The sequence below is a fragment of the Zophobas morio genome, unplaced genomic scaffold (assembly GCF_036711695.1).
Source record: "Zophobas morio isolate AGI-343-1 ecotype UQ-CSIRO unplaced genomic scaffold, CSIRO_AGI_Zmor_V1 ptg000002l, whole genome shotgun sequence".
Classification (NCBI taxonomy): Eukaryota; Metazoa; Arthropoda; class Insecta; order Coleoptera; family Tenebrionidae; genus Zophobas; species Zophobas morio.
The window spans coordinates 14,101,959-14,124,178 of record NW_026972107.1 but is presented as its reverse complement, the minus strand read 5'-3'; the positions used below and the strand labels follow the sequence as shown (position 1 = coordinate 14,124,178).

General features: G+C 33.0%; 2 protein-coding genes across 2 annotated transcripts; both read right to left on the bottom strand.

The window, feature by feature from the left end:
* Positions 1-4,934: 4,934 nt before the first annotated feature.
* Positions 4,935-6,456, bottom strand: LOC135126252 (uncharacterized). The gene is made up of 6 exons (XM_064052205.1): positions 6,316-6,456; positions 5,844-6,263; positions 5,423-5,794; positions 5,216-5,366; positions 4,998-5,129; positions 4,935-4,951 (listed from the first exon to the last, which is right to left on the bottom strand). Exons 1-6 carry the CDS (start codon positions 6,454-6,456, stop codon positions 4,935-4,937), a joined length of 1,233 nt encoding a protein of 410 aa, XP_063908275.1.
* A 4,883-nt stretch (positions 6,457-11,339) lies between these two features.
* Positions 11,340-21,439, bottom strand: LOC135128194 (uncharacterized). The gene is made up of 2 exons (XM_064055090.1): positions 21,282-21,439; positions 11,340-13,758 (listed from the first exon to the last, which is right to left on the bottom strand). The coding sequence occupies exons 1-2, from the start codon at positions 21,282-21,284 to the stop codon at positions 11,563-11,565; spliced, it is 2,199 nt and encodes a 732-aa protein (XP_063911160.1). The 5' UTR covers positions 21,285-21,439; the 3' UTR covers positions 11,340-11,562.
* Positions 21,440-22,220: the final 781 nt, after the last annotated feature.

The following is a 22,220-nucleotide window of genomic DNA, read 5'->3' as shown; positions in this document are numbered from 1 at the left end:
CGGTTTTATTTTAGCAGGTACTAACCCCACCAACTCAGCCTCTCTTTTCTTAGACGGTATGTCATTTGTCAAAATCGGTCTTATTTTGGCTGGTACGAGCCCCGCCCACCCACCTTCTCTTTTCTTAGAGGGTATGTCATTTGCCAAACTTGGTCTTATTTTAGCAGGTAATAGCCCCGCCCACCCGCCTCTATTTTTTTAGCGGGTATGTATGACATTTGCCAAAATCAGTCTTATCTTAGCAACTACTAGCCCCGCCCACCCACCCTTTCTTTTCTTAGATGGTATGTTATTTGCCAAAATCAGTTTTATCTTAACAAATACTTTTACAAAAAATGATTAAAATTAGGAAACATTACAAGTTTGCTTATACACAAGGCATACAAGGCATAAATTTTGAGTATCTTCTCTAGTGCTTAGTTAGTTATGCTATAGCCCCTAGAAATACATAGTATCGTCATCCATTGTTGTACGATTGGAGCAAATGCAGTTGGTAACGCAAAAAATTCTCCTAGTTTGGAACCAAATTTTGTCAGCAGAGAATTGACAGTACGTTGAGTACGTAAATGGTTGTCACGAGGTCGTGACGTACAAGTTATTCTTGTTTAAAGTCGTTGTATTAGTGGTTCAACGGTGTTTTAATTTAATAAGTATTATGGTTCGGTCTTGGGACAACTGTATGTCAGTGTAGTGGAATTAAAAACCAAATGTAAACCAGTACTTACGTATCAGAATTTTTTTTGCTATAAAGGCAAGTGATGCAAAATTTCATAAAAAAAATGAATATAGCGGTTATTCAATGAGTACAAAAATGTATAAACAAATTTTGTATTTGCTGTAAAATTGGCAATCAATAAAATTAATTACTAAATATGATTTTATTGATTAAATTTTATGTTTCATTAATATTATTTATCTAATCAACACATTTTTTGAATTTTATTCAAATTAAAAATCCAAATTTTGTGCATAAACTACAAACTTTAAATCCAACATAAAACCATTTTAAATTTCACGGTATAGCTATAGGTTATCCTTTAATGGATTCTATTGTTGGTTTTGTTTTTGTTTATAATTTATTGATGTCTTATTAAATGTTGTTTTTGGTTTATTTATTAATGAAAAATAACAGCTTATTTTATTAATAATAATGTACGACGATTAATGACTACTGACTACTGGTTTTTATGGTCATTGTCCTAAAAAAAAAATAAAAGGTGGATTTCAGTCACCATCGTTGCTAAGAAATCAGAAAGTAAGCCGGAGGGATTCACGCATTAGGTGCGTGCAGTGTTGCCAATTTTACTTTTATAAAATTACCTGTTTTTCATAATCTACATCATAAAAAATGTTTTTATTATTTTTTTGGGATTCCTGAAACCCCCGTACAGAACGTACTGAAGGGTTAAACCGCCATTTTCCAAACACCCGGTATAGAGTAATTTAAAAAATATATCAAACACATATAAGATATACAGAGTAAGTTACTAGTTGCGCGTTCCTCGATATATCATTATTAGAAATAGAAAAAAAAACAAAGACCAATGTTGTACGGTTCTCTGGGGAGTATACTCCAAAATTATTTCTGACTATACAAAGTGGTATGTTTTTAAAGCGGAACGCACACTTAGTTTTTTTTTTTAATGACACCCCTCTATTTTTTTACATATTTTGATCGACCTCTTTGCAACCACAGTTTATTTTTGAAATTCCGATGCCATATTGCCACGTTATTTCATTGTTTTTGAATTTTTTTGACAATGGAAGAGTTCATAAAAAGTCACAGTGGGGTAATAACCCTGTGCTATAATATTTTGTGGGGAGATAAATACAAGTACGCACTTTTTTGTAGTGTAAATAAAATTGAATCCTCATATATAGAGTGTTTATAAAAAAAAGTTATTATTACGATTTTCAAATATCGATTTTTCACTTTCACCCTACATTTTATTCTATTTTTTGTTCTGTATCTTTTTTGTTAAATATTTTCTATATTTAAAGTTGATCGAACTTGGATATTTTACTTTCTCAAGAGACACAAGTTTTAGATTTTTTTTTAACTACCCTGTATATTAAAATTTGATTTAATTAGTATCACAATAAAGCGCGTGCCTTTATTTAACTCTGCACAAAATATTGTAACACAGATGTAAAATATAACCTTACTGTTATTTTTTTGTAAACCCTTCCGTTGCATCGGAATTTCAAAAATAAACGTGGTTATAAAATCTAAGAAAAGGTTAATGGGAATATGTCAGACTATACAGGTGTTTCATTAAAAAAAAATCCTCAGTATGGCTAAAAAACAGAACACTGTGCTTATTTAGAAATATATTTTAGCGTATAGTAATCAAATAACTGTACAAATTTGGTGACGTTTTTCCCATCTCTAATAAATTAAGTAGATATCAATAAGTACAGCTGAACAAATAGAGCTTCTTCAAAAATAATTAAATTTCATTTTTAATTTAGTACAGACAATATAAAATATACTTAAAGCAGATAATCAATGGAAAAAATATGTTATCAGGACATGCTTAACTTCAATCCTCTATATTTATTCATCGAAAAAATGGGACCATTAAACACGTACCAAGCAGGTTGGTCAAAATAAGCACAAACATTTTAACTATTTTGTCTCCTTAAAGCAGAGGAGGCGACTAAAATTATTAATTAAGCTGCGATAAACCTAATTTTTTTAAATATTTTGTTGAAATAGCTTTTATGAGGACAATTCTTATTTTATTATTATTATTATTAAATATTAGTGTATTCTCAAATTTTTCAAAAATCAAGTTAATCGTTCTTGATTTTATTAATAAAAAAATGTCACCAATGAAACAATTGGACCAGCGACCTTCGCGTTAATAGATTCAACATTTTTTAAGATACGGCCACGGATTTCACCGCAGTGAGTGCTCCTATATGGAGTAAAATAGATTTTTTTTACGAAAATCTACATGCCTAGGGTCAAAATCAAATTTGATTCATAAACCACAAGTGTAGTAGTGCCTTATTTCCTACACTTTAAATAGTGGGGACGTCATCAGATTGTTAGAATGATCAGCCAAATTTTGGTTACCCTTTTAACATCTGTACGATATTCCTAACATATTGTTACGAAATAAACCCGTTCGCTGAAGGAAAGACCTGGAAACGGAAGTCGCGATGGATTCCAGAAAGACCTCGATTGGGAAACATCAAGAAGGGAATACGGGTTTAAATGGAGGTCACCTTCAGGAACGGGATCATTCAGTCAAGAAGCCGAGTCCAGCGAATGAGCGAATTCATCCAAGTGAACCACGAAGTTATTCTGTACATAATTGCTGTAATAGTTAGTCGTGTAATACACCCGTACAATGTAACAATATATATAAAGTTTGACAACAATCGGTACAGCATTTTCGAAAATTATTTGGCTAATAAGAAACGATGCAGAGGGCGGACAGACAGATATACAGACAAGTGAAAGTGGGAGATTTATTTTTTCGTACTCTAGTGGTCATGAGTGCAAAAATATGATAGCGGCACCTACAGTTTGCTTCAACTTTCGTAGTAATTGTGACGGAAGTTTGGAGATTACAACCAAAACAACGTGAAACTTGCATTTTCCTCTTTTACGAGCTGTGAAACGCCAACAATGCATAAAATGAGACAATCGTTAAAATAATCCTTTTATTTTCGTTAGCCTGCATCAATGCCGGAAATATAAATGAAAATATTTCTATTATCGTAATATCAACTCGTTGTAGTCGCCTTTTATGTGACCAAAGTTCTAACTGTTGATATAGGAAAGTAAATAATTCACCTGCTAGTAGCAGAGCTCAGCGAAACCAATTACAGAACTGGACAAACTATATTTCTTTTTCCTGCTCTGGAGGAAAATTAACTCAACAACAAATATAAAGGTAACGATTCATTGCACACAACAAACACATGACGCTTGTAAATCCACTTCAGATTCCTCGTTTCAGGCCTGTACGGCAAATTTTCTCCTTCAGTCACGTAAATTACACTCCGCTTTAGTAACGTCTTACGTTTACACCTGCATGATTCATAAGTTCTGTGGAACGTATCTGGCCATACGACCAAGAATGTCGATTTTTTCAGACGTCCTCTACCGATTAAAACAATGTTTTAATTAGTACGCACAACAGGAATTTTCACCTAAATTAAATTGTCCAAGCTTCCTTCCTGTGAAAAATTAAACGGGTTTACTAACCCCTGAACCGACTGAAGTGGAACGAGAGAGTGTCTTTCTAGCGAATACCTCAGACTGTGTGAAAAACACCACGAATCCCTTGAAGTGACTTATCAGCAGGGTTATTGTTTTAGGGGTTGCGCCAGCCCGGAAATTTAATCCTGTCTTGGCGCTGAGTCATCAATTTCAGGGGTGAGACAAGATAATCGCGCATCGGAAAAACAATTTATTACTTTCAACAAATTACAAATAATTACAAAGAACATTTCAAATTTCCTTCGATTTGGTTTCCTAACATCACAACTTCCATAAAACTAATTTTGTTCTTATCGACTAATCCTATTACTTTATGTTCGTTTTTACCCGGTGTTAAAGTCATCGCAAACAGCTTAGATCCTTCCAATTTCGCGGATAATTTATGTTTGAAGCCCTCGATGCCTTTGTATTCGTAAACTTGCAAGGCGCTTTCATCTTCCATGAACGCCAGCAGAGTTTCGCCGTTATTAAACTCTAGACTCACTAGAGACGATGGGTTATAAGCTGGAACTTTATGGAAGACTTTTCCTGTGATTACGTCTTCGTAGATCTGTTGTGAATAGATGCATACATTAACTGTAATACATTGTAGCGATTTTACATACTTTAATAAAGTCTAAACTCCCTTTAACACTTGTTTCTTCATGACTAGCTACGGCTAGTAAATTCTTTTTATTGCTTTTAATCCCGACCTTCATTACAACCAAGTCGTTGCTTTTACGGCCAGGGAAATACGTGTTGAAATTTTCTGTGTACTTGCCTATAATAATTTCTTCGGTTTCAGGACTGAAACTATCGGATGTTGGGTAGTCACGATGTAAATTGATCAGCTTTTTTCCGGTTCTTAAGGATAGACCCGTTGCTAATCCCCTGGGCACAAACGCCATGTTATCTAAAATAAATTTAGTTATTTTTTGCTTTTATCCCATTCAACAAGAGTATGACGTGACTAGAAAATTGACAAATAATTTTACTAACCTTCTCTCACTTCCCACTTTCTGTATCTTATCGCAGAGGCTAAATTTGGTAAAATTTTATATTCGGTTATCACATGTTTGCGCAATCCATAGAAAGTTCCGGGTTCTAAAGATTCTTGTAGAAGATCTTGGTCTTCAATGTTTAACAAATTCTAAAAAAAACATATACTTATCAATCTTATCATTAAAAACATTTTACAAAACCTACCTCAAAGTTATCATCTTTAAGTTGCCAAAGATTAGTGCCTTGAGTTTTACAAGTGGAATAAAAGGGTTGATTACGTATAACTAAATACAACAAATCGTTAGAACGGACCGAAACAATCTGAGCAATCGGTCCAAAGTGGATATCTTTAATGTATCTAAAACGCGAGTCGAAAATAAATAAATAAGACAGACAGTTGCTTTTTTCATTAACAATAAAATAAGTGGCGTTGCGGTAAAAATAGTTATAAATGTATTCTACTTTTTTATGAAAATTTAAAGTCTGAAGCTTTTCTAAGTAGTCAAATTTATAAATCTGCTTTTTCAGTTTATCGTGCATGTAAGTTAGATCTTTACAAATGTTGATGTAATTTTCCTAAAAAAAACTAAAATTGGTAATTGTTGGAAAACATTTTCAAACCTACTATAAATTCCTCTTCAACTTGATATTTATGATTTCTTTTGTCCTGAATTTCCTGACTAAATTTCTTAAAATCAATATTGTTGATAAGCCCGTTACCTGTGGAATCTTCCTCTAATATTAACTCTGGATCGACTGACCAACTATTACTAATGTTCTGCGGAAATTGAGACACAACTTTAACAGAATCTTGAGCCCATTTATCTATATCTATCCCATTCACTAATCCATCAACCAGCAGATTCTGGTCTAAATTAACCTTCGACTTAAAGTTATAAATCGCACTCAGTTCTTGATCGGTATTTGTGGTAACGAAGCTATTTGTTTCAACCTCGTTCACTGTGCCTGATAGCTCCATATCACCCTCAATGTAAACCTTGCCAATAAACTCGACGTCTGAATCGATATCTTGGTCTGAGTTTATCTGAAATTTAATACACTCAATTAGCGCTTAACTAAAACATTTCCAGACGAACCAAAACCGAATTGCTGAATTCTTCTTTCAAATTACGCAGATTCGTCGAATTCCCCACTTCCACATCTTTAAATAAACTAATTTCGTTAAAATTCAACGTTGGAAGATCCTGTTGTGTCCGCAAGGGAATCAGAGTTCTCATATTAATATTGTTGATGTATTTTGTATGCAACGTATCAACAACTCGAACATTTTCGAATGAATAATTTCCTGTAAATTTCAGTTTTAAATTACTCACGGATTACAAGCTTCCAAACCTTTCAAATATCCTTGATTAATAAAAACTGTATTATTATTATTCCAAACGACGAGATCTACACCATTCAAATCGTGTGTTGTTAGCTTATCATGTAACAAAATTTGATCTTCTATGAATACTTCGTCTAGAAATCTTACAGGAGCTTCTATAAGTGCATCTTTCGTAATCATCACCATATCCGTAACAAACGCCGGAAAGTCAATGTTGTTAATTTTTCCATTCACCCTCATATTTTTATCCATAGTGACTTTATTTTCAAAAGTCACCAAACCATCCAACGTAAAGTCATCACCTGAATAAACTATTCCTTCTACTACGTCTTGAACTTGCCTGTCATCGACATATCCGTCAATCTGAAGGTGAAGAACGTGGGCCAAACGATTAAAAAGAACATCACCTAAGTAAAAAATAAAGTGAATTATAAAAACACCGTCACCAAATACTCACCTTTAATTTTATACTGAGCGCCAGTAAATTCGTACTTCTCAGTGAGGACTTCAACCGGAACGTTGTTAATATTTTCCAAAATGGTGACATTGTTTTGGAAAGAAACATCACCTTGAATGGTCACAGGACCCAAAATTTCTTGCGTTCCATGTTTCGACAAGACGTTTGAAAGCGAAATGTTGTTAATTTTTTGCGTTTCTATGATTTTTTTCACAGTGAAGCCGTTTAAGAAGCTTTTTCTGCCGGTTAAATTGACGTTAGTTTCGTTTTTGAAGACAATGTTGTTTATGTAGCGATCAAAATCGACTCCGCTTAATTTTTCAATGTCTAATACGTTATCAAAGAAGACATCACTCTGAAAATCATAGTGGAATGTGTTTTAAATCATATTTCTAGCTTACGGTAAAAATGAGGTCGCCGAGGTTGTGTTTGTTGACATCGTGTCGCCAAAAAGCCCCTCCTAAGTTGGTTACTCTGCTATTGTTAATTTTTTCTATTTCTATGGAGTTATCCACATGGAAGTCTTAAATGACAATTTAGTAACATTTTGTGTTATATGCAGTGTTAACTTACTTTTAACATCTATTTGTCCCTTTAAGAGTTTCTTTCGTAACTTTTGTACTAAGGATTTATATTCAAAGTCTTTTACGTCAATGTTGTTAATCTTTCCGGGCACCATATTATTGACGACAAGTTCGTCCACAAAAAATTCACTATTCATTCGTTGGTTTTGGGTAAAACTCATTCTACTCTTTTCAAACTTCGTCAAGTCAAAGTTGCTAATGTTGCCATAAATATTACCCTCTACGACAATATTGTCAACATTGATGCTAGGGTTTGAAAAGTTCTCATTTTTGCTCAAACCACTGCTTAAATTTTTAAAGCTCTTAATAACCTCGAAATTGTTAACAACAACGTCATCTTTGAAAATCAAAACTGAAGAAATATATTGTTCCCCAGATAACTTTACCAGTTCTTCGTCTAATTTTTTAACATCGACGGAATCATAGAGACCTTCAGATTCGACAGAGCCAAAAGCTACTACTCCTCTTATAGTGCTTATGTTTAAGTCTTGTTCAGAATTTTTAGTGACAATAGAATCCAGACTTATATTATTGACACTGTTAGAATCTATTAACAAATTTTCTCTAACAGTGAAGCCTTCGGGAAATTGTTTCATTCCTCCAATGATTGGTTGTTCCTCACTCTCATACACCAAGTCGCTCAATTGGAATTCCAAGTCCTTCCCGTTGAAATTTTGAGTAACAACGATTGCTCCATTCACTTGCAAATTTTTGAAATGGACTTTAGATTTTATGAAATTTGTTTCAAGCAAAGTTGGATTTGGCAGAAATTTGCTAGCATGTTCTCCCGTTATGTTCCCTTCGACATTCAAACTTTCGGTGATTTTCAGCTTTTTAAAAGTTGTTACTCCGGGAATTGTTTGCTTAGTGGTACGAGTAATGAGTGTGCTAATAGAAATATCGTCAACATTTCCGCCACAGTTGACTTCAGATGTTGTTATATGTGTAAAATTTTTAGTACCTGAAATAGAACGATGAATTTTGGGCATTTAAAATATATCGTTACCTGTTATGTTTTGAAAACTATTGCCCACAAAAACATACTCGCCAGGAAATTTCAAACCGTTCAAATAGTCTGTGGTTGCATTTTCTAAAACTACAACGTTCTACAAAATAGACTTTTAAAGTATAGAAAAAATAATTAAACTTTAGCATACCCCATTCACTTTGACAGTTTCTGGAATATAGTTTCTAATATTTTTGAGACACAACTGCTTTAAGAACGAATTAAAGTCTTCACCATTCACCTTGTCAACTGTTATGTTATGTGGAATGAAAAGTGTTTCATAGATAAATTTATCCGGAGTAAAGTTTTCCGTATTAGCTTGTATTAAAAGCATCCGATTGTTCAACTTTGCCATTGAGGTGCTACCAAGCACTTCCAAATTTTCAAACACAAGTTCGTCAACAGATGAATCTTCATTAATGACTTCATCTTCAAAAACTAACCCATTGACTTCCATTGCAGTTACATTATTGTGTACATTCACTGGTTTTGTCAAAAAAATGTCACCATTTATGACTACATTCTTTGTATAAAATGTGAAATCTTTAGTATCGATGTCATTTACTCTTTCGGTTTTAAGATCTTCAACTTCTAGTTCTACAAAACGTTTTGGGCTGGTGATAACACTAATGTTATTTTTTCTGAAAAAAGGTTCTATATTTACCAACAACATACTATATAGAATGTAACATACAATACTATATCTTCAAGAATACTGTCAACTGGTTCGTTATTAATTTTTTCAACTCGAACTTCATCGAAAGTTCCGCTATTTTGTATTTTGACCACTCCATTAAAAACAACAGTACTATAATGTGGACTTGCTTTACCAGAAAGCATATCTTCTTTCATTCTTTGTACGTCTTGTTCTATTTCATTTAACTGACGATTTATTACTGAAAAATCAGACGATTCTCGTAAAATAAATTTATTGTACCGATCTTCTTGAATCGACATTAAGTCCTACAAGATCAGTAATATACAAAAACACTAAATCATCTACACACATACACTAATTCGTTGTTTTTCTAAACTAAGATCTTCAATTTGTTTTAGTAATGGATTTGAAATTTTTCTCAGTTCTATCGTGACTAAAAATAATTCAGACGAGCGGTATTTGCGCGGTATTAACAATGCTAAGACATCATCTAAGGAGATGAACACTGATCCTCTAATTCCTTCGTGCGCTACCTCATCCGGTAAACACGATAATCCCAGAGTTTCTTCCCCAAAATATAAGCAAGGAATGTCTTCGTGCTCTTCAAATTTGTCACCGTCGTAGGTGATAACTTCAACCGCAATGGACGTATGCAAGCCATGATTCAAAGTACGTTGGGCTAAAAGCATGGTATCACCGTAAACTGTAAGCGACATAGGCAACCAGTAATTCACTCCGTCTAATTGACTGTCTATAACATTTTCCTTTACTAGATCCTTTTTTGTGAAACGATAAATTCCAGCATGAAATCCATTAACAGCTAGGAAAGATTTCTGACCCTCGTGGAAAGCAATGACGTCATCTATACCCTCACTACTTATATTTTTGAAGGATACGAAGTGATCACTACTTAGTTTGTATGTGAAAAGAGTATGAAGCGATTTTTGAGGAATGGCAAGAAAAAAATCTGCTCCGAGAGTAGTGACAGCAGATGATGATGCAAGTTCGTTCAGTTTTAGTGTCTGATATAACCTAATATAATATTTAAGTGACTATTAATAAAATATTAGTTACAGTTTCTTACCATAAGTTCGGGGGGTTGTTTGGTATAAAGTTATAGATATCAGCAGTTTTGTGCGACAAATATTCGTTTATTATCAATAGATGATAATCATATTCTATTTGGAATATATTGATGTGGCTTATATTTTTAAGTAGAGGCCAGGACCAAGATAAAAACTGAAAAACATTTATTACATTTCGTTGTAGTTGCAAATATTAAAAAATCTATTACAGAATTCGTCTCGTTGATAGCATACCACAATATCTGCTGGTTCTGAGTCGCAACAACTACTATTACTTCTATATTTAGAGAAGTACTGTTCCAGAATTGAAAAAGAACAAAATCAACCACTTTGCTTTCTAAATCTAGTAACAATTATGCATTAAGTGAAAAAATTCTAACCACTTTCTGCTCACCTATTGTATATGATTTCTGCAACAAACCGGTTTTGTCTTCGTTGGTTTTTAAAGTAACAACGACAAGTTTGTTTTCCATGACGCCAACTAGGTAACACAATTTTTCGACATGTAAGATCTTCCAGTCTGTCACCACATAATCCATTTTGAAAGTGTCATCAGAAGCAACATTTGTAATCACGAGTTCTTAAAATTAATTAATAAGATTTTGATTTGTGTAAAGCATGTCTTTACCTTGGCGACTTTTGTAAGTAGGATCATATTGATAAGAATGCCAAACATGTTCTAAAGTCACACACACTTTTAAAAAACTTAATAATAAAACTGAGACCACAATTTTCATTTTGGAGACACTTGCACATCCAATAAACATAGAAGGAATAAAACGAGAAGCGAGGTTTTTTGAAGTGCGAGGGTCATTTTTTGTAATGAGTTTGTGTGTTTTTATGGAACGCTCGATTATTTGGATTCTATGCCGTTACAGTACTTATTATAAAATAGAGCACTGAAGTGGAATTAATGATTACATATGAGGAGCTACGGACATAGTTTCCACTAGTTGTGTTTTTAATTATAAAGTTTCACATTCACATTCAACTTTCGATTTCTGTGTATTTGAAAAGTGTTGCAGAAACAATATCAACAATAACTATATTTAAATACACCTAGCTTCTAGAGTTACCAGCAAAAGTCCGTCTTTTATTTGTTGTGCTTAACATATACTTAAAAACAATATATACACAATATAAAACTTCTAGGTACTACGGTATTAAATACAAAAATAAGCAATAAATTACAGTGCAAAGAATGTCTTGCTAAGGAACACTAACAGATAAGAACCGCTTTGGATCACCAATAGTAGGCTGGAATCTTAAATTAACTCTTTTTCCTTTGGTATCATCAATATCCAAAAATGTATTCCAGTCGACTAAATAATAAAAACCGGTCCTTCTTGTAGTAGTTTCTGGTAATGGAGGCTCTGTGGTGGTTTCTGTTGGACCACCAAATGACTCTTCCAGATCTTTCAAAGAAGGAGTTTCTGCTTCAGAAACAGCAGTCACAATCGTAGTGACCGTAGGAGTACTAGTAGTACTAGTACTACTTTCTTGACGTTTAACTTCATTCTTTACTAACCCGACGTCAAAAGCAGTGGGATCAGGAAAATTTTCTTTCTGATCTAAAGTCACCAAAGTACCGACATCAAAAGCAGTTGGCTGCGGGGAAGTATCTGACTCGTCTAAATTAAAAGTTTCGTTATAACCATTCAAACTTGCAACCAACTCTTTCAAACCTTCTAAATCGATTTTATGCAAATCTTCTTCTGAAACCGTACCGTTCATTTTCTCCAACTGTTTCACCATACTAATGAGTTTCTCCAATTTTTTCAGTTCCTCTTCAGTTGCGTATTGGGTATCAGGACTAAACACGTGTTGCTTCTCCACAGTTTTCTCGACCGTGGGTGTTCTAATTTCCTTTGACTCTCTTTTCACATGTTCAATTCCCAAATCCGAAATCACGCTTTTGAGGTGTTCTGGAATCATGTCAAAATTGTACGTTTCTTCTTTATCGTTATCAATAACTTTCAACGCTTTTTCTTGTCTGGCACTTCTACCTAGGCCAAATGAAGCAAGAAGGGCGTCCATATCATCACGACTTGGTCCGTGGTCGGGTAGAGGTTTAAAACCGATATAAGATTCCGGTTTCACTTCGGCTTTTTCAGGAAAATACTTGTCATTGTTACCTTCAACAGGCTTCTCGTTAGGATTTGGAAGCAACCCGAAACTCATCAACAAATCACGCATTTCTGGACTCAAAGATTCAGCGATGTTTTCAGCGTTTGGTGCTGAAGTTGTAGTCGTGGTGGTCGTTGTAGTAGTTTCACGTAACACCCCAATGGACGCTAAAATATGTTTTATTCTATTCTGCTCTTCTATTTTGTTTCTTAGTTGTTCAGCTTCTGGACTCAATACTCCTTCCAAATTTAAATCCTTCACAACTGTCTTCAAACTATCAGGGAAATTAATTTCTTCAATTAAAGGTTTCGAAGTTGTAGGTTGGGGCGTTGTGGTCACCCTAATGGGGTTTGGGAATGAAGAAACCAAAGAAGCTGCAACTGGAACGTCATGTCGCATCACCACTTCTTGTTTGATGTTCTCTTGAAGTTCTAAATCGGATATTATATCATTTCGATGTGGCTTTGTTGGATTAAGTTTTGGCGATTCGATGATTCTGATGCCTCCGCCGGGTACAAAGTCTTGTGTGTAACGATGATTCGGATGTTGGGTAGTAGTACTAGTCGTGGTAGTTGTTGTAGTTCTTCTTCGTACAGGTCTTCGACTAGTCGGATGATAAGTTGTCGGACGATATGTCGTCGGAGGTACTTCGGTAGTAGCTTGTGGGCGCTTTCTTCTAACTTGAGTCCTCGAAGACGTTGCTTTCGTAGGTTTTTCGCTAATACTAGCTGAATACTTTTTCTTTTCATCAGGAGGCAGCGGCTTTTTGGCTAAATCGTTGTCGGTGTCGTTAAACTGAACCGGGGGTCGTCTTCTGGAATGTTTGTCGTTGTCAACTTCTTCCTTCGTTCTGAACGGCTCGGCCCCAATTATGTGCGTCACAGGAGCTTTTGTGTATAAATCTTCCATGTTTTTGTCGTTCGATGGAGTGTAAGGCATGACGACCATAACAGCTTTTGGGTTTCTGTTTTTGCCAAGAAGTTCCGCTTTTTGCTCATCTGTGGTGGTGATGTTTTCGAGTAAATCAAGAATTTCGCCACGTGTTAGTCGCGGCAGTGCCGGGTTGGATTTTATAATTTCCTCGACTGTCTTCACGGTGTCTTCGAAGCTATTTTGGCTATTTTCTGGGTTAATGGAGCGTCCTAGAGGTTCTTCACGTTCTAGACTGTTTACTTCTTCCGGTGTTGAAACATCGAGATCTAGTATATTGAACTTTAGTTGATTGGGATAACAGTGCAATGCACGGAGGAAGGTTAACCAGATTACCGTTCGTATGATCTGCAATCAAATTGATTTATTAATGGCGATGAAAATTATCGGCAGAACTTTCTCTTTTTATTTTCATTTTGTGCAAGGTGTGATTAGCAATTTTAATGTCTAGGTCAACCAGTTTATTAACAGTAACCTGAATTCATAAAGTTTCTTAACATCTCCATTCATTCTTTTTTATTTTGACAAAATACTTGAGTACTTTCCATGATAACAATTGTCCCTACTCATCACTTTCACTTTCTTTGAGGAAATATCGAATTCATTCTATTGTCTTTCTTGAAAGTTAAACGCTGTTACAAAATAAAACCGTACATCTTTACCCACTTCTGGTGATAACTAACCGAGAACATCTAATGTGTCTAAATAGCGTGACACACATAATTGAAATAACATTTAAGGTTAACACAGACCAGCAAGTTAAATGTTGTAACAGTTTTTCAGTAAAAGATAAATGACGGAGCCATGTATTATTACCGCAAATAATTGGTGTGTTCAGGTGACATACTTCCTACTCAAAAAATTGACGTTATACATCTTGATTGCATTGACATAGCGGACAGTCTGCCTTTAAGTGAAGACCTAATGAGAACGCAGCAATAAAAAGATATCAAACAAGAATTAATCGGTTACACAGTAATTGCGTACTTTACATTTTCAAATTAATGCAATACTAACAACTTTCAAAAAATGATTGCTTAACAAGATTAATCGCTGATAGACACGTCGCGCCGTGCTCCATTAAAACATACACCTAAAGACGGACGTTTTTTACATATTTAATAAGCAATTATAAGTTCCGGAATAAATTTAAATTTTTTACCTTGAACTTGTGGCGTGAAACTTTATTTAGGACACATTTTAGACATATTATTTTTCAGAATGACTGTTATTTTGAAAAATGACAACAGTTTCTAAAAATCGAGTTTAATTTATATTTTCTTTGTCACGCAACGATTCAGTTAACTCATATCTAATTATAAAAGAAAAAATTGCACAATAATAAGTGAACGTAAATGTGCACTCGTGACTTGCAATTATGCATTCATTTGAAAAGTATTATCAAGAACGGCAAGAAAAGTGTAAGCCTTGTTAATACGTAAGTGGACAAAAATCATAATTAAAACCAATATGGTGGTATTGACAGTATGATGCACAGATGGTAGGTAGAATCACGTATGCACAGCCTTAATGCAGTCGTTGATAATAACTACAGCAACTTGGACTTGTCTACGTTTCTAACTGTTTTCCAATCTTGTTAAGGTTCAATGTAAAGAATTTGTAGTCAATACAACACACCTCAGCAATTAGCGGCAAGAACCATATATTTGCGCATTATGTCAACGACATACAGTACAATGCGGAAACGATTTCTTTAAAGTTAGATAATAAGATATTTAAAAGATGTAAAAATACTTAACAAGACTTCGTCAAGCCACTACATAAAACGAGAAAACTGTAAGTTTAAATATTTAAAGTTCCATCAAATCCAGGGAATTTTTAACATGTTGATAACATACACAATATTGTTACCTGTTACAGGTATATTTTTTTATTTTATAAAAAAAGCGGTAAAAAACTTCAACGTCACACTTGGCCTGCTAGCTTAAAAAGATGGTACAGTAGCTAAAATAGATGAAAAAACAGGTAAAAAATAGCTTAAGTAGATGAAAAAAAAAATGTGGGGTGAAACGTACGACTTTATTTTCTACTGATTTCAGTTTAAAACTTTCATCTAAAACGTCCGATAATCCAATCCTTAAACCCCAGTCATTCAGATGAGAATTGGATTAGAAATAACAAACAATCTTTTGGAATCACCAAAATTTATATTTAGTAAATATAAATTAAAGAACAAAAAAATGTGCCCGCTCCCTTTTCATTCTAGTTGCTACCCTTAATATTGTTCAGTCTTGTCATAGCAATTTTACTAGACCCGCCCACCCGCCCTCTATTTACTTAAGGGTATGTCATCTGCCAAGATCACCCTTATCTTAAGAAGTTCTAGCCCTACCCGCCCTCCCGCTTCTCATTTTAGCGACTGATTTTATTTATATATAAAATCCACCTTTCTTTCGGAGTAGATAAAATTAATCACTGAAATGGACGCGGGTGAGTGGGCGGGTTTAGTTATATCTTCTTCTGTAGAGCAGAAGTGGGAACGAATAGAAATTACGCTGTAAAAAAAGGGCTAATCGTGACTTTTTTGTTGTATTATTTGTCATAAGATTTATTTCTTATTTCAGAATAAAAACAATGAGAAAACGGGTGGGTGGGTGGTGCTAAGTTTAACTTTTTCTTACAGAATCTTCTATTAGCAAGCAATAGCTCCGCCCACCCTCTCCCTCTTCAATCTAGTTACTACCGTTAATATTGTTCAGTCTTATCGTCGCAAGTACTAGCCCCGCCCAGCCTTCCTCTTCTCATTTTAGCGACTAATTTTATCTGCTTGATAATATATTTTTTTAAGAAAACAGACCAATTTTGACGTCGAAGAGGTTTTTTATTTTATTTTTTTTTAATTTTCTGAAAAAATCTCAGTCAGCAGTTTCTATATGGATCCCCTGGAATCATGTTCAAAATCTTTAGAAATCCACAACTTTGTATAAAAAAACCTCGATGCATTAAAAGTAAGTTGACAAAAATTGTTTTTTTTTATTTTACAAAAAAAACTAGTAAAATAGATAAAAAACGGTTAAAAAAAATTGCTTAAATATTAGATGAAAAAAATATATATATGAAGTGAAACGTACTATTTTAGAAACGTACTATTTTACTTTCTACTGATTTCAATTTAAAAATTTCATCTAAAACGTCCGATAATTCAATGCTTAAACCCGAGTCATTCGGATGAGAATTGGATTTGAAAAAACAAACAGTGCTTTTGGAACCACTAAAATATATATTTGGTAAATATAAATTAAAGAACAAAAAAAATGTGCCCTCTTCCTCTTCATTCTAGTTACTACCCTTAATATTGTTCAGTCTTATCATAGCAATTACTATTTTACCTTTTTTCCTTAATATACGTAGTCATCCTTTCACAAGAAGAAACTTAAAACATGTTTAAAATGGTAAATAAGTATTTGTAGACTAACATGGATCTTGCAATTAAACTCCGCCTGTCGATCTAACAACGAATGAAAAGTTCATCACGATTGAGATCAAGACGAATGGGTGGGACTTGTCTTTTGACTTTCTTTTTTACTTAAGGCATTTAGTTTTCTTTGAACAACTTGATTAGTCAAAAACTTGTTTCACATGGTAATTTTTCGTAGAAAAATAGGGATTTTGCAGTTAAGCTCCGCCCCGCAGTTTACAACGAATAAAAAAATTCATCACGATTGAGATAGGGCGGGTGGGCGGGGCTTATATTTTACCTTTTTTCTTAATATACGTAGTCATCTTTTGACAAGAAGAAACTTAAAACATGTTTGAATGAATGAAATTTTTGTGGACTAATATAGTCAAATAAGAAAAATTTTCTAACCTATCACATCGAAAAAAGTGTAACTTACGGAAATTATTGCACATGGGTCATTTTCATGAATGGATGTGTGTTTTTAGGATATCAAAATTTCCCTGTGTCTAGAAAATAATCAGTATTTTAAAATGTATACATGTACTTTAACAAAAATTTATGTATTGATTCCTTCCCAAAATTTGATGACGTTAAAAAAAATTTCCCTTGCTTCTGAAGCATAGTACATACAAAATATAATATGACAATTCACATTTTTCAAAAAAAAAATACATTAAGTAGGCAGTATTTCACTAAAAACAAAAACAAACCTAATACTTAATATTTAAATACAATTAATTTCTGCATGTACAAAAAAAATTAAACGGAATTTTCCTTCTCCTGAAACATACAAACTGAAATCCTTGGATAATTTATAAACTTTGTTTCTACGATATATTTCTATGAACTAAAACAAAAAATAGTTATGGATTATTCAACCACAAATAAAAAATCAGTTTTTTAGTAAAAATCGAAAACATACTGGCCAGCAAAAAAACGGCTACTCTGAAATATTTCGCAAATCGTTTTAAAAATTATTAATTTAACTAGTGATTGTTATTTTATTTACACTTGACACATGATGTCCAGATTAGCTAAAAAAAAAGAGACAAATAAATACAATCGCCCTATATACTTAATCAATTCTGTAATAATATAGATATAATATATACTCATTATAAAAAATATAGATGGATTGATAAACCACACGTGTAGATACATAATATTTAATACTTTTTACATGACGTCTATGAAACAAAATTTTTGTTTGACGTCATCAACTTTTTGAAGGATAAAAAGAAAAATTAAAGCGTTTGAAAGATTTCAAATATAAATTAATAATCTATATATGTATCTACAATAAATTTTCACATTTCTCATTTCCATTTCATTTCTCATTTTTCATTCCTTATTTGTTTAATTTATCATTTCGCATTTCTAGACAAAGGGAGATTAAATGAATCTTTAATGTGGAAAATGAGTTTAGACTCTAATACTTTGATAATTGTTTACATTTTATTATTTTATTTTTACAGCCTAGTACAAGATATTTGAAAAAATAATTAATCTAGGAACTTTTCAACTGTCACTGAAAATTATTATTTACGACATTGAAGAAGTTAAAATGGTCTAAGATTATTTAGAACTTCCCTTGCCCTTGTAGTACAGTCCAACAAATCCCGACTTTTTAAAAATTATATACCGGGTGTCTGGAAAATGGCGGATTAACAATTAACTGGTGAGTCTGGGATAGATAGTAAAAAAATTCCTCCTAACATTTTGGAGTTATAACGATTTTAAAACTGGTTCTTTTACTACGTTTAACAACTAAAAAACACATTTGTTTGCCTGTACAAAACAAAGATACAAATCAGCCTCTAGTATCTTTTCTTACAATAATTTAATTAAATTTCTTAGAGGATACGGATATTTGCCAAAATCAGTCTTATCTTAGCAGGTACTATCCCCGCCCACCCACCCTCTCTTTTCCTAGGGGGTATCTCATTAGCTAAAATCAGAAGCTACTAGCCCTGCCCACCCACCCTCTCTTTTCTTAATGGGTTGCTCATTAGCCAAAATCATTTTTATCTTAGCAGCTACTAGCCCCGCCCACCCACCCTTTCCTTTCTTAGATTGGTTTTATTTTTGTTTATAATTTATAAATGTCTTATTAAATGGTTTTTTTGGTTTATTTATTAATGAAAAATAGCAGCTTATTTGATTAATAATAATGCGGCACGATTAATGACTACTGGTGGCTATGGTTATTGTCCTAAAAAAAATAAAAGGTGGATTTCAGTCACCATCGTACTAAGAAATAAGAAAGTAAGCCCGAGGTACTCATGCATTAGGTGCGTGCAGTGTTGCCAATTTTACTTTTATAAAATTACGTTTTTTTCGTAATCTACATCATACAGATTTTTTTTTATTATTTTTTATGACTGCCGAAACCCCCGTACATAACGACCTGAAGAGTATATTTTTTGTGATAACGTCTATATTCCTGTGCCGCTAGTATAAAAGGTTAACACCTATGCAATTCGGATTTTTTTGCAAAAATTTGGATGCTTAGATTAAAGACTCAGGCGGATTCATAAATCACAAATACAAGAGTATTTTAAATTATTCAAAAATTCAGTCACATCAATACTTCGCACTCTGGGGATCACTAAACGCTGAAGCTCGGGAAATTAAAATTAACTAGAATGAAGTAAATCAATTAACGTTATGAATAATATTTTATGTGTGTGTCAAGTACAATTATACGTTCTATTAATGTACAGTTTTTCCCGAAATCATACTTATACTTAAGAGTTTTACGAAAAAAGTGGTTTATGTTAAAATAGTTTTGGACAGCTAAATAGTTTCTAATATATAATTTATTATATTCAAAACTGCCAAAAATCCCAGAGTGGAGAAAATTGATCACTAACCTTCGTACGTAACGGTGTGTTTATTGCTCCAGGTTATGCATTATTATTATTTTAAGCCCCACACTGACCCGGAAATGACCGGCATTCAGGCAAGACTTCTAAATAAATTTACATATAGTTTATTATTATTAATATTTAACTATGTAGTAAATATTAAAGTAAATATGTTAGTACTACTGAACTAATCTAATTCACTGGTCACTTACATAAATATACATTTATTTATAAATCTCCATAAAAAAATAATTTACCTACTTTTACTTTCCTATAGTCGTAACGTTAAGAACGTATTTGTTCTAATCATTTAACTCTAATAACAACTGTACATTTCATTTACTTGTACGGATACAATTAGATGTAAGATATATACCATTGAGCAACAATGAACTACTGTAAATACTGTTTTCTAAACAATAAAACAGAATACGGAATTTCCCTGGGAGTGAGAACCATTTATTAAAAAATTTCTCGCTATTACCCTATTTTTTATTTTAGTTTTTAAAACCTCTATGGACGTTTTAAACACGTTTCTTTAATGGATTATAATTATTTAGGCATTATATCAAAATATTTTTTTTATATAGCTTCAGTAAGCATATCAAAAGAACCGTTCATTAAATTGGATAATTTACTTTTTTTTCAATTTTTTTCATAAAATACAGTTGATTAACAGTTCCTTGGTCATTTACGTAGGTCCAGCATACAGCTATCACACGTACATTGAATTTTCTTAGTTCGGAAACAATTATTTACACATTACAAAAAACAAAATTTCGAAGTATACCCAGTGTTCAACAATTTGAAATTAATTATCGTATTATATAAAAACTGGGTTGTACTTTTACGAGCTTTATTAGCCAATTTGTCGAAAACGAGATTTCGTTGGAACCTTACGTGACACAGAAAGAAATATTTAAACACGCAGAAGTTGATACGCAGAGTTACTAAAAAATAAAAAAAAAATATTCAACGCGTGCTGTCGAAAGAGAATACTAAATTTTACGTAACCGTTTAAGTTTTTCAGCTTTTTTTTATTACTGTACAATAACCCAGAAAAAAATAAGTTGTACATCATAAATTATGCAACGCCCAAGCACCATTTCAGTGAATAGTTCTCAAAACAGTTAACCATTACAGACACTTAACGGAAACATGTCCCTTCAAAATCATTATTTATGGCAAAAATTAAAAAAAAAATATTTACAACAGTTTTTTTTTATCATACATAAAACGATAATTGAACGCTGTCAAAATTTTTAATTGAACGTGAAATAAAATTACAAAGAAAAAATGATAATATCTCCTAGCCGTTCTAAAATTTAGCGTTTGATCCACACATGATATCATCAGTTCGTAATCAAATACCGGCTTCTGTTACCTACATTTTCTCTGAAAGAATTTCTATAATTTATTTTTACCGGTAAACGGTAACCAAAATTTCACCTCTCAGAATTTCCAGTAAGTCAAGTGATGATTTCATTTCGCTTACTTTCCACCAAAGCTGCCGATCACATCTGCCAAATTCGATCGATTGCAAAAATGCTAAATTTTAACCCGATTCCCTAAATTAGACATACCATTTTACTGTGTGATATTCCGCTCAACTTTCTTATACTTTCTACACGAATTCAAAAAAGGATCACGACCATGGCACTACTCACTGTTTATATTGCATAATAATATTAAACAACTTCGACGTCTATAGACTTTCACAGTCACAATCCATCTGACCCGCAGTTGAGAGCTGAACGATCAACAAGAACCCCACTTCGACTCGCATCCGCCCCAGAAGATGGGGAAACTGTTGTTCTGCAGGTGCAGTCGCCACAAAAAGTAGGATTTATCAAATATTGGGCAGATAGAGGTCATATGGATGGGCATCAGTTCACCGAAAAAACAACAGTGGAAAAATTTGTGGTGTGGTAATATAATTAAGAAATGTGCATTTTACGGTCCACTTAAAACCAATAAAGGGGATGTCGTAAAATTGTTGCTTAAAATTTAATCGAACAAATAATACAGTAAGAACAAATCAACATAATTTAAGAGAATATTGAACTCTTATACCTGTACAATATAAAATACAGCAAAAACCACGCAACTAATTTCAGTAGACTTCAGAACTAAAAAAAACTGCTTTAAAGTGATATTAAAACAAAATATATTATCAAAACTTGCATTTATAATTTTTGTAATACCAAAATTGTATATAAAAATATTCTGTGAACGCACATTTTATTAATATAAAATATAATAAATAATAATAATAATACTAAACAAAAACGCTTACACCGACCTACTTTGGAAGATCTTCATATCGACTTTAAACACCGCTTCATAAAAAAATGCTCAACATTTCACATAACAAAAAATATTAGTAAAAGAAACATAAAGGAAAGACAGACGAAATTTAGTATCATATTATTTCATTATACACAAATAATAAGAAAGTAAAAACTGTACAAGCCGTTACGCATCAAAGTAATATGACATTACTCTTCATTTTGTGCTTTCAC

Bases quoted from the DNA above. Each gene is read 5' to 3' on its own strand.
- LOC135126252 (XM_064052205.1), bottom strand. From the start codon at position 6,456: ATGAGAACTCTGATTCCCTTGCGGACACAACAGGATCTTCCAACGTTG. The intron at 5,795-5,843 runs GTAGGTTTGAAA...AGTTTTTTTTAG, and splicing joins AAGTTGAAGAGGAATTTATA to GAAAATTACATCAACATTTG. The intron at 5,367-5,422 runs GTAGGTTTTGTA...TGTTTTTTTTAG, and splicing joins TTAAAGATGATAACTTTGAG to AATTTGTTAAACATTGAAGA.